The 15,607-nt window shown below is 36.1% G+C and overlaps 1 protein-coding gene across 1 annotated transcript in view; it reads right to left on the reverse strand.

Annotated features, from left to right (window-relative positions):
* Window positions 1-15,607, reverse strand: part of EXOC2 (exocyst complex component 2) — a 128,129-nt gene that overhangs the window by 60,590 nt on the left and 51,932 nt on the right. Inside the window, 5 exon segments of the mRNA XM_032116588.1 lie at window positions 373-409; window positions 411-467; window positions 469-500; window positions 12,132-12,250; window positions 15,258-15,360. Coding sequence (XP_031972479.1) covers window positions 373-409; window positions 411-467; window positions 469-500; window positions 12,132-12,250; window positions 15,258-15,360 — 348 coding nt within the window.

The following is a 15,607-nucleotide window of genomic DNA, read 5'->3' on the forward strand; positions in this document are numbered from 1 at the left end:
AAGTCACAGAAGGTGCAAATGCAAGGAGAAGCATCTTAGCAAAAACACACAAAAGGTGTAACAAGCAAAAGGTAGTAGGTCGCTATGCATACAAGAAAAAAAGGTCTGGTTTTGTTGAAAAAAAGACTTTAACTACATTCTAAGAAGCAAATTTTGAACTTGAATTTAAATTTATGAACTGCTCTTTACTTGCAGAAAAAAGAGGAGTTCTTTAGTAAGCAACATGACGTAGGAGAAGAAAGATTTGTAATTCGTAACAATACAAAACAAACACACGGAATGTGGGTTTTTTGTTTGGGTTTTTTGACTACATCAACACCACTGGTCACTGGCAGCTGCAACTTTGTGTTTTCAAATAAAACAGATGCCTACCATCATCACGGCCAGACTGAAAGCTGCTGCCCCTTTTTCAGTGAAGCAGTTTGACTGAGATGGCCAATCGGCGATGGACGCACATCACTGTCCAGAGTCTAGCATGGGGCTGTGGAGCAATGCATTGCCTGGGGAGAGGGGGAAAAAACCCAAAAGTTAGAATAATTTTTGCACATCAGTTGACATGGAACTGCATGCTGCATGTGGAATTCTAACTTAATTCAGTGATACAAATGTTATCTTACAAAAAACATTCTTAATATTGCTTTATTTAGACTGTTCCTCTGTATCAATACTATTCAATACCACCACTATGGACTCCCTGTAGCAAAGCCAAAACCACAAGAACCATGGGGGAAAATGCCATTCTTCGGTCTGTATGTTTCTCTGTTTATAATTAATGCCCTAAAATCAGTTGCTTGAAAGCCATGGATAAACATGTATTTATGCCATTAATGACATTGCCCATGCTTTTTTCCTGGTGTATGTCCTAAATACACTTTTCAACAGCAAAAGCTTTTTTTTTGTGTCCAGCTGAAGCAGTTAAGGGCAGAGTGCTCAACTATTACTCAGCTGTTTGACCTCAACAGAGTTCAGGTAGAGAGAATCCATCCATCAGGAATCAGACGAACTAATGGCACCTTTCCTTTGTAAATGTCCTTATTTACACGTAACTACAAACCCACAAAATTTTTTTCCAGTGTATCAAACAATTATTTTTCACCTTGGGTTGCCTGTCACATGTAGGTCACTGTTTCACATGTCTAAGCAAGGGTCCAATCTGAAGGAGGTGGATACTTGGAGTCTAATGTGAATTTTGAAAAACAATCATATAGGAATAAGAGGACTATGATGTTTTTTTAATATACTGGGACACACTACCAATATATTTTTTAAAGTCTAAATTGCTGCTTTATGCATTTCACCTTATAGATACATTTCTGAAAGTAGTCGTCAAAAATTATTTCAGCATTGCTCAACTGAGCTGTAACAATTAACTTAAGTGAATCACAATTAACAGAATTATAGAACAGCCCAGGCTGGAAAGGATGTCAGAAGACCATCTAGTCCAACCTTTCATGGGAAAGGGAGCCAGGGTGAGATTATCTAGCACCCTGTCCAGTTCAATCTTGAAAATCTCTAGTGATGGGAACTTTACAACATCACTGGGGAGGTCACATCAGTGACTGATTGTTCACAATGCAAAAAAAAAAAAAAAAAAAAGGTCTTATATTGAGATGAAATATCCCCTGGAAATTCATGCTGAATTTTATACTAAGAATCTCAGCATTTCAGTTTATATTGTTGATCTTTTCCATTGATACCGACATTCACTTAAAATAACAGGAAGGTCACACAGGACAACCACCAGCTGTAACACTGAAATACTCAGATTCAGGAGTAACACAAAGCAAAAATGATTCAAAGCACATTTGCTCTGGTGTTTAGAGCAGCATGGCAGAAAAAGATATACCTAATCACTTTTTAATTAAACAGCTCGGGGCTTAAAGAGCAATATAAAGTATTGTGAAACTTATCACAAATTCCAATAGGTGACAGTATTGGGTTTTATTTTCATTTTGAAAGTAGTTTTTTTCTCCTATAATTTTTTTAAAGGCTTTAAAGAAATTTCCTGTGGCCTTTCACTGCAGCATTATCATTACCAAAATACCTGTCAGTTCTTCTGTTCATCTTATTTAGTGTTCATAGTATAAGGACACATAAGCTAAACAGATCCAATTTGCTACATCCATTCACAATTGTGACTTGACACACTCTATTAACTGACTTGGTGAACTCATCCCTCCCATCTTTAGGCTGTATTAGGATTCTGTTCACTATTTAACTCCTACACCACTTACTAAACACATCTTTATGACACCTTTAAAAACTGGTGCAGGTTTTCAGCAACATAGAATCTTGCTCAATGATTTAAGTGTATTATTCACTGTCACCACAAACAAGATCTTACAGTGAGTTTGAACAAGTGTTTGTGGAAAGACTTTGCCTTTTGAAAAATTAAAAATGCACAATAATGAGAAAGCAAAAAACTAATGCTCTTGCAGTAATCAGCATCCAGGAAAACAATCTGGTCATCTTACAGAATGAAGTAAAACCAAAACAAATTAATTCCCCTCCAAATTAAACAAAATAATTATATTCAGTATTCTTACAGAAATTCTACACAGAATATTAAAAAAAAAAATTGTTGAAGGCCCTGAGAAATTTTAAGTGTCTCACATAGTTCCTGGGATTTCAGGAGCACTTGAGTGAGATTCAACAATATTTGCACTTTATTTGGGGAAAAAAAGGTATGCCAAGAAGGCTAAGTCAAATTGCCACAGGTACTGCTCATTTAAAACATAATTTTATTAAAAAATCACCAGCAAGAGTATAGCAACTGTTATATTTCACAACTACTACAACAACTACAAAAAAAATCCCTCTTGATCTCTCTGCATAGAATTAAGACAGAATGTTAATAATTTAAGACAGAATGTTAATATAAAGAATGTCTTGTAAAACAGATGGTCTCTAAAAATGACAGTGCCAATTAAAGCTCAGAATTAAGAAAACAGACACACTTACCAAAACACCCTTAATGTGAATTAGTTCAATTAAACACTTGCTCGAGGTAGCTGTATTGCTGCTGATGCACTAACCCCATGCATCCCAAATAGTTTATATGTTCTCCAGTAACAGAAAACATGTAAAGAACACTCCTCTTGTTTCCACCCAGGAAAACCACATGATCAGTTTGCTGGCATACCAGGAAAAGAAGTTTACATGAACTAATTTCTTAATTGGTTGTCTAGCATTACAAGCAAAGTATAACACAGCAGCAGGGAACTACAACAGCACATATACCCTCAGGACTAATAAACATCTGGACTACATTAGCAAAGCTGATCTTGCTTTCACCCTACCAGAAGATAGCGCTTGAAGACTGCACACTAACGCATAAATCTTGGAAGAAAAGTGGGAGTTAACTTACAAACAATTTTTTTTCTATCCCAACTTGTTCCCTTTCTGGAGCCAGCAGCTTAAATTTAGCAGCATAATGTAATACAGTGAATTAATAGTAGTATGGACTGGAGACAATAATATTTATAAAACCTAAATTAAAACTAACCAAATAATAATTTACTGCCCACTCAGTATTTGATTTGTGTACTATTTTTACATTCCTAGATCCTGAATGTAGGACAGCAACAATCTAAAGTTTCAAGAAATTAACTTTTTACTAGGCTAACAGGTTTTAAGATGTATAAACAGTATAAAAAAAAATACTCCTGGTAGATCCTTTACTTTTAAAAAATACACTGCATCTTTGAAGCCACACAAAGTATTTTTTTCCAAAATACAGCATCTACATGGAGCATATCTGTAAATGACTCTAGTGCCAAGTGTATATTTAACCAAGGTAACACAGGAAAAATAAATGTACTACATTCTCTTCTTCTATCCAACAGTAATGACAAAACAAAAGTACAATTAACATCTTATTACATTTACAACTGTACAATCATGAGAAGATCAAATGCAAAGTTTTAAGGATCTCAATACTGCTTTTAGTTTTTTTTTTTAAGGATTTTACTGGCTTTCAACTTTTTCTGCACAGGTATTTTGAAGGTGCATATTTCAGATGCTGTGTGAAATAAAAGTATTTCGGTGGTTTTGTTCACACCTCTTCTGTTCTAGCGCAGTAAGATCTCACCAAAATAAGAATTCTAAAGAACACAGTAAAAAGCACAATTCTTGTTGATATTATTTCTCTAATTTGTGCTTCCACTTTTCTCTTAAATCACAAAGCCACCTGCCGCTGAACCCTAACTGCAGGTTTATCATACTATAGAGTACTTCAGTTCCTACGGTGCCTATAGCTCATGTAAAAATCCCAACCCCATATTTTGGATTGTTACCTGCAAGCTCTTGGCATTCAGTGAATTACAACCTCCATTAAAAAGACAGCTGACGTGAAATCTGCCTAAAATAGATTTTCCCATGATATACAAACCACTCAATGCTTTAAACTTTTAAAAGTTGCATTACTTTCATATTCCTAAACTACTACCAAACTGAGTGTAAAAATTGTTCTGCAATTTCCATTGCTACACAACTGCCTGGGTTTTTCTCCCCTCTGAGGGCTGGTAAGTGGAGGTTTCTCGAGGGAGTCACACATCTCTCGCCTCCCTCAATAGTCCAGCCTCAGCCACCCTGCAATTCTGCCAGCCTGGTGCATCAATTACATGACTTCCAGTAAAGATTTTTATAAAAGCTGCTGGTGATCAGGGGATAATATAGTGACAGTACTTCTGCAGAGACAAAGAAAATTTTTAACAAGTGACCAACCTTAGGCTAAGCAACTTTTCAGTGAGATTTTCTACATTAAGTCAAATGTCAGTCATTACACAGACTTGCTCATATACAACAAGCACACGTACACACAGTGTATACATCGTGTATATAAGCAAGATTAATTAAAAAAAAAAAAAAAAGAGACCGTGCAAGATGTGCAACCAGGTGAACACAGTTACTGTATTTTCTCATCCATTATGTATCTTACAGTGAATTTTCTCCACAGGCTACCATAGCAAGGGAAGGTCTGATCTACAGCCTCCTGACTCTCTGAAAGGGCGGCAGGACTTCCTTACCAGCCTTAAACACCTTTGAACATTTTTTTCCTGTGCACAGCAGGCCCTTGTTCCTGTGCTACAGCCTGACCACCCACTGTTGCTTGTTGACCAAACACACCAGTGCCTGGAGCCCGCACCGACACAACCAGGGATAAGATTCCTTTCAAGGACACGCATTGAGAATTTTCAATTGTCTAGGCAAGAAATTAGGCAAGCGGGAGAAATTACTGAAAAATTAACTGATCAGCAGGAGAATTAACTGCATTTTATTCTTTTCCTTAAGTACTTTTTTCCTTCTAACCTTATATTTTACAGTGATCAAGAAGAAAATGGGTTGTTTTTCTAGAAAAGAGATGAGCGTGCAATATTTAAATGATAGAAAAAATGGTTTTGGGTAGACATTTAAAAATGAATGCTTTTTTAAATCTTAAGGCTAGTCTTCATTATTGCAAAATAATGTATTAATAATGAAACTATTTTTTCAGTTTACTACAAAAAGGGTAACTGGGCCTATTCTAGTGGTATTCTAAGTATTTCACAGCCTAGGGCCTTATTGTCAGCCCTTCAGGCCAAAAAATTCTGAAACAAGAGCCAAGCATTCAAGTCCAGCACATAAATAAAAATTACTTCATTTTACTAGCATTAGCTCCAGCGGACGTTAAGATCATCAGCACTTTTGGAAAAACTCACTTTAACTCAATTGCCCGAATAAGGACTAAAAAGACGGGAGCAAACACAAAGGTAAATTCTGGCCACTGTAGAGTTTCACTCTATCTACAGTCATACTAATCTTTTAAATTTTGATTGTAAGCTAGCTGTGTTGCTTTTTAATCCCAATAGTTACTCTCTTTATATTATATTTATATTATATTATTTAAATTATTATATAAAATAAGAATGCCCCCTGAACTTCTGAACATGCTGGATTCTACTAGAAATTCTAAATTACAGCTAAGTTACAAATACAGGTAATAAAAGAGGAAAAATGAATCTGCTATCAGTTTTTGTACTGATCAATTTTTATTCTCTGTCTCACTTTTTTTTTTTAAATTAATAACCCATTAAGGGTTTTGCTTGACATCTGCTGTCAAAAAGGGTATTTCTGCTATGGACAGGGGATGTGGTTTTAGACATGAAATGGCTTCCAGCTGCAAGAATTCTTCTTCCAGATGTACAGTAAGCAAAGCAATGGAAGAGAACCAGCTGCTAGGATAACAATTGAAAAGGCCCTTTTTGACACAAGCCTTGCCGGCCTGTCTGATCTAACAAAGATGGATCATTCATTGCAAGGTGAATAGAATCTCAGTGTGGCACAGAAGAAAGAGCAACATGGTCTAAGCATTCCATTTCCTCTCTTTCACACTAAGTACAGCTGCTGTTACTCTGGCACAGAAAGCCCGGCAGAGTTTTTAGCAGTATGTGGAGAGCTGTGCATCATACTCAGCGCTGCAAAAATTATACTTTTTTTCCAGCATTAAGAACTAAAAATAATAATAATTTAAAAAAATATCACAGTGACTGTACTAGCATGCTTCTGTTTGAAGAGCTGGCTCCACACTGGGAACTTTAATAGGTTGTATATTGCATATTTCGCAAGCCAAAGGGCAGCAGAAAGATCACACTACAACCATGTCAGTGTTTTCATTTACAGCTGTAGTTTTTAAACAGGTTAGCTATTAACAGGTAACTTATTTGCAATAATATTACACAATATCTCAAAGATTTGCATTTCAGATGAGTGATTTAGGTTGCTCAAAGAAGACAGGCAAAAGTGGTTTTAAATAAGAATTTGTAGGAGTGAGACTTGATAACGTTCGCAACAACCTGTTAAAGAACTACGGCTTTCTCAGCCAGTTTGATGATAACTGGATGGGAGTCCCTACCCATTTTAGTTCAAAGGATCATGAAACCTACTAAGCCACTATTAAAGTCTAAGCAAATAACCACTGGCCACACAGAAAACAGTCTTAACCTCCACAGCTTCTATCCCTGATACTTGCATTAAGAATCCCATTGCTTAACTCCTTTTGGCTATCTGCCCAGTGCCTCAGGCAAATTTTAAACTAAACCTCATTTATTTACATTTATTTTCACGTCATTTTATGTCATTATGTTCTCATGTTTCCTGCACTCCAACAAATCTGGGAAGCATAAACCATAATGAAAAACTACAATTATGCTTTAATAATAGAGGAATTACCAAGTATAGTTACAATTAAAAAATACGTAAAATCTTAACTGAAGGAAACCATTTAGTATACAGGTACCAGAACTGAAAGTCCCTAGATGTCTACAAATCACAAGATCAAGGGTCAAAAGCAGCAATTCTGGCTTCAGCCAATACAAGGCATAATATGCCAACACAATTCAGTTTACCATTCAAATATTTATTTTTAGAGATCTAATAAATACTGTTTTGAGGGAGCATACATTCTTCCATGGTAACCTTTATATTCATGGCTTGGAAAAATACTCTTTTTCCATTTTTTTCTGTCTCACGCATCTCCTTTTTAACATATCTACATACTAAGTAACAGCAGCAAACTGGCTTTACCTACTTCAGGTCCTCCCAGTGGATAAAAACAGTGGGATATGACCAGATAGATAATACTAATTCATCTATGCATCAGGAAAACTTCGTAACCATAAAAAAAAGTTTCAAAAACAATAAAAGAGCACAACTGCCTATTCCATGAATAAGACAGATAGCATTTGAAGTTTTCTATTTAATGCAATAAATCCCTATATTTACAAGCACTACTACATAAGCAGATCTAGAGCTCCGGCCAGTTGCACATGGGTCCCACATCTACAGCTGCACCTTTAATGAAAGAATCTGAACAGCAGAGAAACAGGAGAATGACGTAAAACAAGGACAGGAGCAAGGGAACTCTCTGCTTCAGGTATCCCCCTGTACTGCCTCACTATGACTTTGGCTATGCTGTTTGGTCTCTTTGTGCTGGCTCTTTATACTTCTGTGCAGGAGAAATTCTGATCTGCACTTTCATTCACTCCTTAAAACATGTGGGCTTGGATTCAAACAGTTTCTCATAATATGAGCATCACATGCCTGCATTTTTTTTGCCTCATAAATGAGGAAGGTCTGCTACAGCAAGAAATAGATAGGCTAAAGGCAATGATGGGCGAGTAACAATAGCCATATCTTAGCACATAATGAAACATTAATCTGCATAATACAAAATTAATCAGCCAACCAACAGGGTTGTTTAGACTGAGGGGAAACACTACATTCATACACATACAGAGTTATTGCTCAAGGGAAATAATACACTCCTGAATGCTGCTGTGAAGTACTTCATACACAGGAGTTGAGAGAATTTCCCATCCTACTTGTACCCATTGAAATAAATGCAACCAATTAACTAATGATCAGATTACTGTATCTGTTATGATTAACGTCTATAAAAATCAAAGGAAAGATTCAATTAAACAATTTGCTGTTGGCAGTTGAGAGCTTTTTAAGTCACAACGCTAAATTATTTGACAGAGTTTAGCACAGCTTGATATACCCTTTCAGGTTTTGGAAACAATACTAACACAAGTTGGATTAACTGGAAACAGACAGTACTGGAAACACACAGGATTTCTGCTGACCCCTGAAATAAATTCTGAGAAAGAACTCCAAGATCATTACAGTCCTGTAAACTTGGCCATGGTTTCTTCTTTCAGGTTGCATCAGAGACTGCCCCACGCTGTGATACTAAATGATACTTTGCACATCTAGAACATCATTCCAATTGCTGAGTATTTCTTACAAAATAGAGTTCATCTCTGATAATATACAAGCCCAGAGCTTTTTTAAAAAAAGTTCTTGTGATACTGCTGAAGGATTAACACTTAGATCAAAAATACATACTTAGATATCAACCTAAAACAAACACGTATTTAAATATATCTCTAATACAAAAATTTGTGATAGCACCTTCCAATACCTTGGCATCTAAATTAGCTCACTCTTCTCTTTCAATCTGCAGACCCTTGGAAGTGCAGCTATTAACAAGAGGGCAATCATCAGGTGAAGACCCTAGAGAGGATGTTAGAAAACTAGACTTAACTTCTTGTCAGTATTGGGAATTTTCCTGACTGCCATTACTATTGGCCTGGATGACATAAGTCACAACCTCTTACAGACGGTAGGAGAAGATGTTATTTCTATATAAGCAAATGAAATTATTTCAGTTGTAATGACTAATGGGTCAGCCTTCTAGTTGTGTGGAGACAACTGGAACAATTTTATCCCATATAATATACTGTTGACTTATACTAGTGACTAAATTTGGAGTAAGTTCTCCTTAGAATTCACTTAGGATTGTGTTTTAGCTTGTTTAGCAAATAATTGCAGAGTTAATCTTCCCTTCCTGAATACATCATAGCCAGCAAATAAGTTCTTTGAGAATATTTGCAGTTTGACAACCAGCTGCAAAAATCCTATCCAGAATGTCTAATGGTTTAAAGAAACCCAACCTTATTCAGGTAAGAAAAGCAGAGACTTTGCCTAATTCCAAATCCATTTCAAGTAGTAAAAGTCATGTGTAATGACTCAGAGCACAGTTCTCTTTTCAAAACTAATAAAATAGCAGCAAAAGGCTTTGGCACAAGCTCAGCTGAAAGGCGAAAAATTTTGCAGAAATGTAAAAATAGATACAATCTGCTAACTAAGGTTTAAGTTTACTATGCTGAAAAGTTTTGACTCAATCAGTTTGAACCCACAGATTCAGTTAGCAAAAGAATTATGGTAAGAACAGCCAGAAATAGCTGGTATGCTCAAGGTGGAGCTACAATTACTGTCCGCTTGTTCCAGCATTCATAATATGAAGACTGCCATCTGCTAGAAACAATGGAAACCTAGAAAAACTTTCATGCCTTTTTTATTGGAATATCAGTCTTATGAGCCATCTCTTCCTACAAATTCTTGATAAACAAACAGAAAAAAACCTTTTTTTGAAGCACGTGTTACGTGGAAGACTTAAATGTTTGAAAATTTATTATTATTTTATCTTAAAAAGAGCCTATGAATTTATGAACATATAAATAATATTTCTAACTTGTTTAAGTTGATTAGATTCCAGAGTCTTGCATAACCAAACTGAGTAAAACTCCACACTTTCCCTGTTTGAAAAGCATACACCTATTAAAGTAGATTAAAATGCATGCCATGTCTCCGATCACAACCAGCATTGTTCTACGTGGCAGTGAAAATCAATCCTTCTGCGTTTTCTTTTTTCTTTCTCCCACCTGGTGTATGCCAAAATTAAAGATCTATGGAAAGCAAAAACCATGCTTAGCAACTTTCCTTTGTCCTACTAGATACTAAGTGAGAAATTCAATCAGCTAGGATTGATTCTTGAGTATTTTAAAACCTGTGCAAAAAACTATAATCAATAGAACACCACACAGAAGGCTGGAAGAAAACAATTGGAATTCGATGAGCTGTTAGCATTTCTTTCATACGTGCACAAAATATTAACTATCGATACATGCATTTGCTGGGCATTCAAGTTATTTAAATTCTTCTGTGAGCCGAACAAAGCTGTAACATAACAGCCCCTTTGATATTAAGGCTGAGGTAAGCAGTTTTTTGTTGCAAGAAAATACCAAACAGGTTGAGATTCTTCAAGACAAATCTAGGAATTTAGATGCATTTTCCACTTATTCACTGGAGCCTGCACATCAAGATTTCATAGACCACTAAAACGTTTCAAGCACTGAGTATCTTTGTCTCTATTTCTCTTGCTAAAAAGCTGAAAAATGGCCATACAAAATTTTGCAAGTGAGAGAAGAAGGAAGCTTAGAATTATTAACCATGGCTGTTTTCACAAGTGAGTTTTGCTCCTGGTAACTGAATGTTGTGAGGCTGGTGGCGACGTCTCATGAGGGGCTTTGACAAGGAAAGAAGATGGGGAGGTTTTGGAAATGTTCTGATTTTTGACCAAGATGCCAGGAAAACAATTTGGCATTCCAACCAGTTCCACAGCACACTGTGTAGCGGAACAAAGATGGTCTGCGCACACTTTTAAGCTAAAACTTACTGACATCGCTGTCACAATTGATGTACCCAGTGAACTCCGTACCTCATGTCACAACCTCTGCAACAGAGAGTTAAAGCCTCCTGCAGAAAATTTACAGCACATTTCTGCAGCAGCTCCAACTCAGAAAAACCTTTGTGGTTTCTCAGAATACACCACCGTATTTGGCTGGGGATATGCATGCACTAACACTAAACATGGGAGTTACCTATAAGCCAAGGGATGCCAGATTCCAATATGCCTATTCATTTCAGAACTGGCAGCAAACTCTGTAAGACTTCTTGAGAAACAAGGCACTGCTTCTGTTTCCTAATTTGAAAATCCAGTTTTCAGATTTTACTACTAGAAATGTCAGGCCAGCTGCCTTCCACCTACTGGAAGGCTTTTTATATGTGGGCTAATGTGATAGATCATGTTAATTTGTAGCTAAGTTGCTGCCACACCTGCAATACTTACACTTCTCTTTGAGGAGCAATGTTGGCAAAGACAGAATACAACTATGTATTCATATTGGTCTTAATAATAACTTTGCCTAAATATCCCCTTTGTGCAGATTTAGTGTAACCTGAATTTTGAAACTGCACACAAACAAGGAACAAGAGGACTCCATAATATCACTCACTACATATCAAGGAATTAAGCATTATCCCACTGTGCCCCAATGTCCTGTGTATCCATATACTAATAGAATATCTTGAGACAAAGAAATCTAACCGGCAGATTCAGATAACAGTCCAAACTTGATATGACCTCAAAGAAATGTTTCAAGAGGACAGTAAACCATAGATAAATGACTGAAATTTAATGCTTTTCCCATGTAAAGAGCTTAAAAGTTATAAGTTAAACAAAAAGAAAACTCCAACTGCTGTTTCATTTTTATAATAAAGAAAAAATATAAGTCAGTATTCAACTTTGTAAAAAGCTATCTAAATTGATGGGGAATAACTAAAATATCCTCTGTAGACTAGAACTTGTCAAATAAAAGGCAATGCCAAATTCCTAAATGTCAAATATACATATATACATATATATAAAAATATATATATATAAAGGTAAAATAAAAATGTATCCTTGCCTTTTTGTTCTTTAACATAGCTCTCCTTACAGTTGTGCATGAGCTGCAGAATCCACTGATGTTGAGCACCAATGCACTGCCAAGCTGGGTCCCCAGGCGCATGAAGATCAGAAAGATATCTGTAAAATCCAGTCCAAAAATCACAGCTCTGACTTGACACACTGAAGGCCTCATTAAAACAGACCAAGGATGTAGTAAGAAACACTTTTTCTTTTTTCCACATAATTTTAAAAATTCAAGAATAGGTATTAAGATACACTCCCATCCACTGCAAACAGAAGTTTTGCATTCTCCCTTTTTCAATTAGTGAGGCAAAATTCCACCAAAAAATTTTTACAGAAATAAAAACCCACCTGTATCTTTAATATCATATTAATGTATTTCCAGTTGTGCCTCTAGTAAAGTATGCAGGAAACCAAACTCTTTATCTGCATGGTTGCAGTTTAGTGCTTCAGATTTGAGTGGAACCAGTGGCATCTCAAGCACATAAAAGATGGTATTTTTCTTCCTACTGTATATGTCCTGATTGTATCATCATGTAATCTTAACAAGCAATCACAGAAAGAATTAATTTCTGGTAGCTCATTAATTTCAGCACATGCACGCACAAACATATGTAAACCAAGCTCCTAGGTTGGCTTTTTGTTTGTTTGTTTTGGTCTGGTGGTTTTTTGTCCACACAGTGTCTGAAAAAAAAGAGCAGGGAGAGAACAAAAAGGATTGGGGTGTCTAATCTGCAGAAGCAAAACACTGTCTTTAGGGAGAGAGGAGTATTAGAAGCCAGCTGTTGTGATTTTGAAGAGAACACAAAAGAAATGTAGTCGCATGTACGGCACTCAAGACTGTCTGACAAACTACTTTCAAAAGGGTATTTTCAAGAAGTGGTAGCTGCTCTACTGTTTAAGGCACTCTGTTATATTCTGCATTAATGAGACTTGGGATGGACTAAAAAATTTAAGATGCTTAAGGTGAACTATACTGATACGTTATCTCAAGCAGCGCAGGGAATGTTTAACTCCCTCACAAAAGCTGTTTTACTACAATAATACCTAATGTTAATTAGGACTGTGTTGAATTCTGTCTTCTTTGACAAACGTCTGCAGCACTTGAACGAAAAATAAACTGTCAAAGTAGGATTGGTTGGATGGACAAGAAAATTACACAACCAGCCATTTTGACAGGGTGACATTTATAAATTATGAGCTCAAGTCCTTCTCAGTGTTATGGGGGGCTTCAGTCTTTTCTTAGACACAAAACTAAAAAAAAAATTACCACTGGTCATGAAATACATACATCTACTTGGCTGCTAAGTGCTACGGTAAACTACTTCTGAACAGTGTAAAATAATTAACAGTGTAAATATCCTAATAAAATGAGAGGAAAATATGAATTGAAGCCTAATCATAAACATTAAATATCTGAAGGAGAAAATGACAGTATTTTAGGTTTTGGTCAGCCTTCAACTTCAGAGACATACAAAACAAATGTATCAAGGAAGAAAAAACCCTCATAAAAATCGCAGGGTTTATGCAAACTATTTTACAATTCGTATTTTGTTAATTTCATTTTTGCTGAAGTCCTCTGAAGAAAATTTACTTCATACCTTGCCTTCAGAAAATTTACACTAATATAACCATGTATATTTAGAGTATTGAAACTAATGTAACAATTTTGTAGGCTGGGATTCTGTTGATTCATTAGAACTAAATTATTCCACATTCATCCACTCCCTGCTCTTCTTCATTGTACCTTCTACATGTGGAATACATTTGGTTACATTAACACAGTTTGCTTTATCATAGGCTGGGCTATTTTTAAAGATTCAACAGTTCAAGGTAAGGGGCTAGAATAAAAACCCACCTTGAAAGCAACCAAACAAAACAGCCAACCCCAAAAACCCAACCAAGAAACAATAAAACACAGTCCAAACCAAAAAAACCCACAAAAACCCCCAAGCAAAACTCGACCAGAATCAAGCACATGTACAACTATGAGTCTTTCAAAGAATCCTTGGAAAAGGTCATACAACCTGGCTTAGGCTAAGCAGCTGCTCTTTAAAGTTTTCAAGTGCTGCAGAGAAAAGGACTAGCCAGTGCTGCCTTCACAGACACAAAACGCTTAACTATTAATCTTAAAAAACAGTTCCAATTAATAGGCAATATTTATGTACCATCCAGAAGAATGAGAAGCACTCTACATAAATGCACACAAGTCACTGTACTCATAAACTCTCATGATGCAAAGGGACCTAAGACCCCAATACTGCACTTGGGCCCGCGTGGCTGGGCCTGGTGCACACACAAAACACTCAAGACCTTGTGCAGGTGTCTGAATTTTACAAATGCTTCCCGCACAGCACATTTGGTCTGCTTCTTTTAAGATAACTGATAAAAACACCGAGATTGTCAAGACACACTAGGAGCCCTAGTAGCAGCCAAATCTCAAAAGCTTTCTAAACAAAGCTATCAAATGTTCCAGAGCACTCTAAAGTTTGGCACCAAGGTCTCAAAGGTTAAAGTCTACATCAACTGGTCTCAGTAGCCCTACAGCAGACACTAGCTTTGTGAAAAACAGCAAATCTATAAATGTTAATGAAAACTGGGGAACTGGTTCATATTCATGAAATACAAAGGAACTACATTGTTTAGCCAGAGCAGTAAAAGAGCCAATTCCACTTTCAAACAACAGAACAGTCTGGATTAAAACCTCCCTGTTATCTGACTCAAGATGATTCCATTTCAACATCAAGTCAAGCTGAAGTGTAAGAAAAGTTAATAAGGAATCTATTTTGAGGTATGCAAACTAGGAGTGATCATTTCAAACACAGCTTGCAGTATGTTGGTTTAGAGAAAGCAACAGAATCTCAACATGCCTTAAAGATTTAAAAAAATTAAATTCAAATCTTAATTATGGTTCATGAAATTGTTCTCATTCAAGAACTGTTTTTCAGTCATTCAATAAACAATCCAGTTTGCCATTATTTATATAATCATAAAGTCTCAAAATACTCACAGCTTTAAAATCACTACTTAGACCACATTAAAACTAGTCACTACCCCATTTAGGAAACATTTAAATACACATCTAACACCATATGTCTTATGAAGGCACTAGTCAAATGATTACCTTATATAACGTTTCTGATCATGCAATGTTGACGGAGTTTCAAGCAACTTATCCAACAAAAGTTCTCGTAAAGCTTCAATTCTGGTTTCAACTTCAGCATAATCTAGGAATAGGGAGCAGAAATAAATCCAACGTGTCCTTCAGCAGTGTTATGAACTGAAAATTACGTTATTTTTCTAGGGTATCAGACACTTCTGGAGTTAATGTGGAAATCAATATAAAGCATTTTATAACAAGCCACATCTGAAAATATTATACATGACAGCTTTACAAAACCAGAGAATTAGACTTTAAAGTCTTTCCAACAATATATGAGAAAGATACTCAAAGTCACATTTTAATTACTGTAA

This window comes from Corvus moneduloides, chromosome 1 (assembly GCF_009650955.1).
Source record: "Corvus moneduloides isolate bCorMon1 chromosome 1, bCorMon1.pri, whole genome shotgun sequence".
Taxonomy (NCBI): domain Eukaryota; kingdom Metazoa; phylum Chordata; class Aves; order Passeriformes; family Corvidae; genus Corvus; species Corvus moneduloides.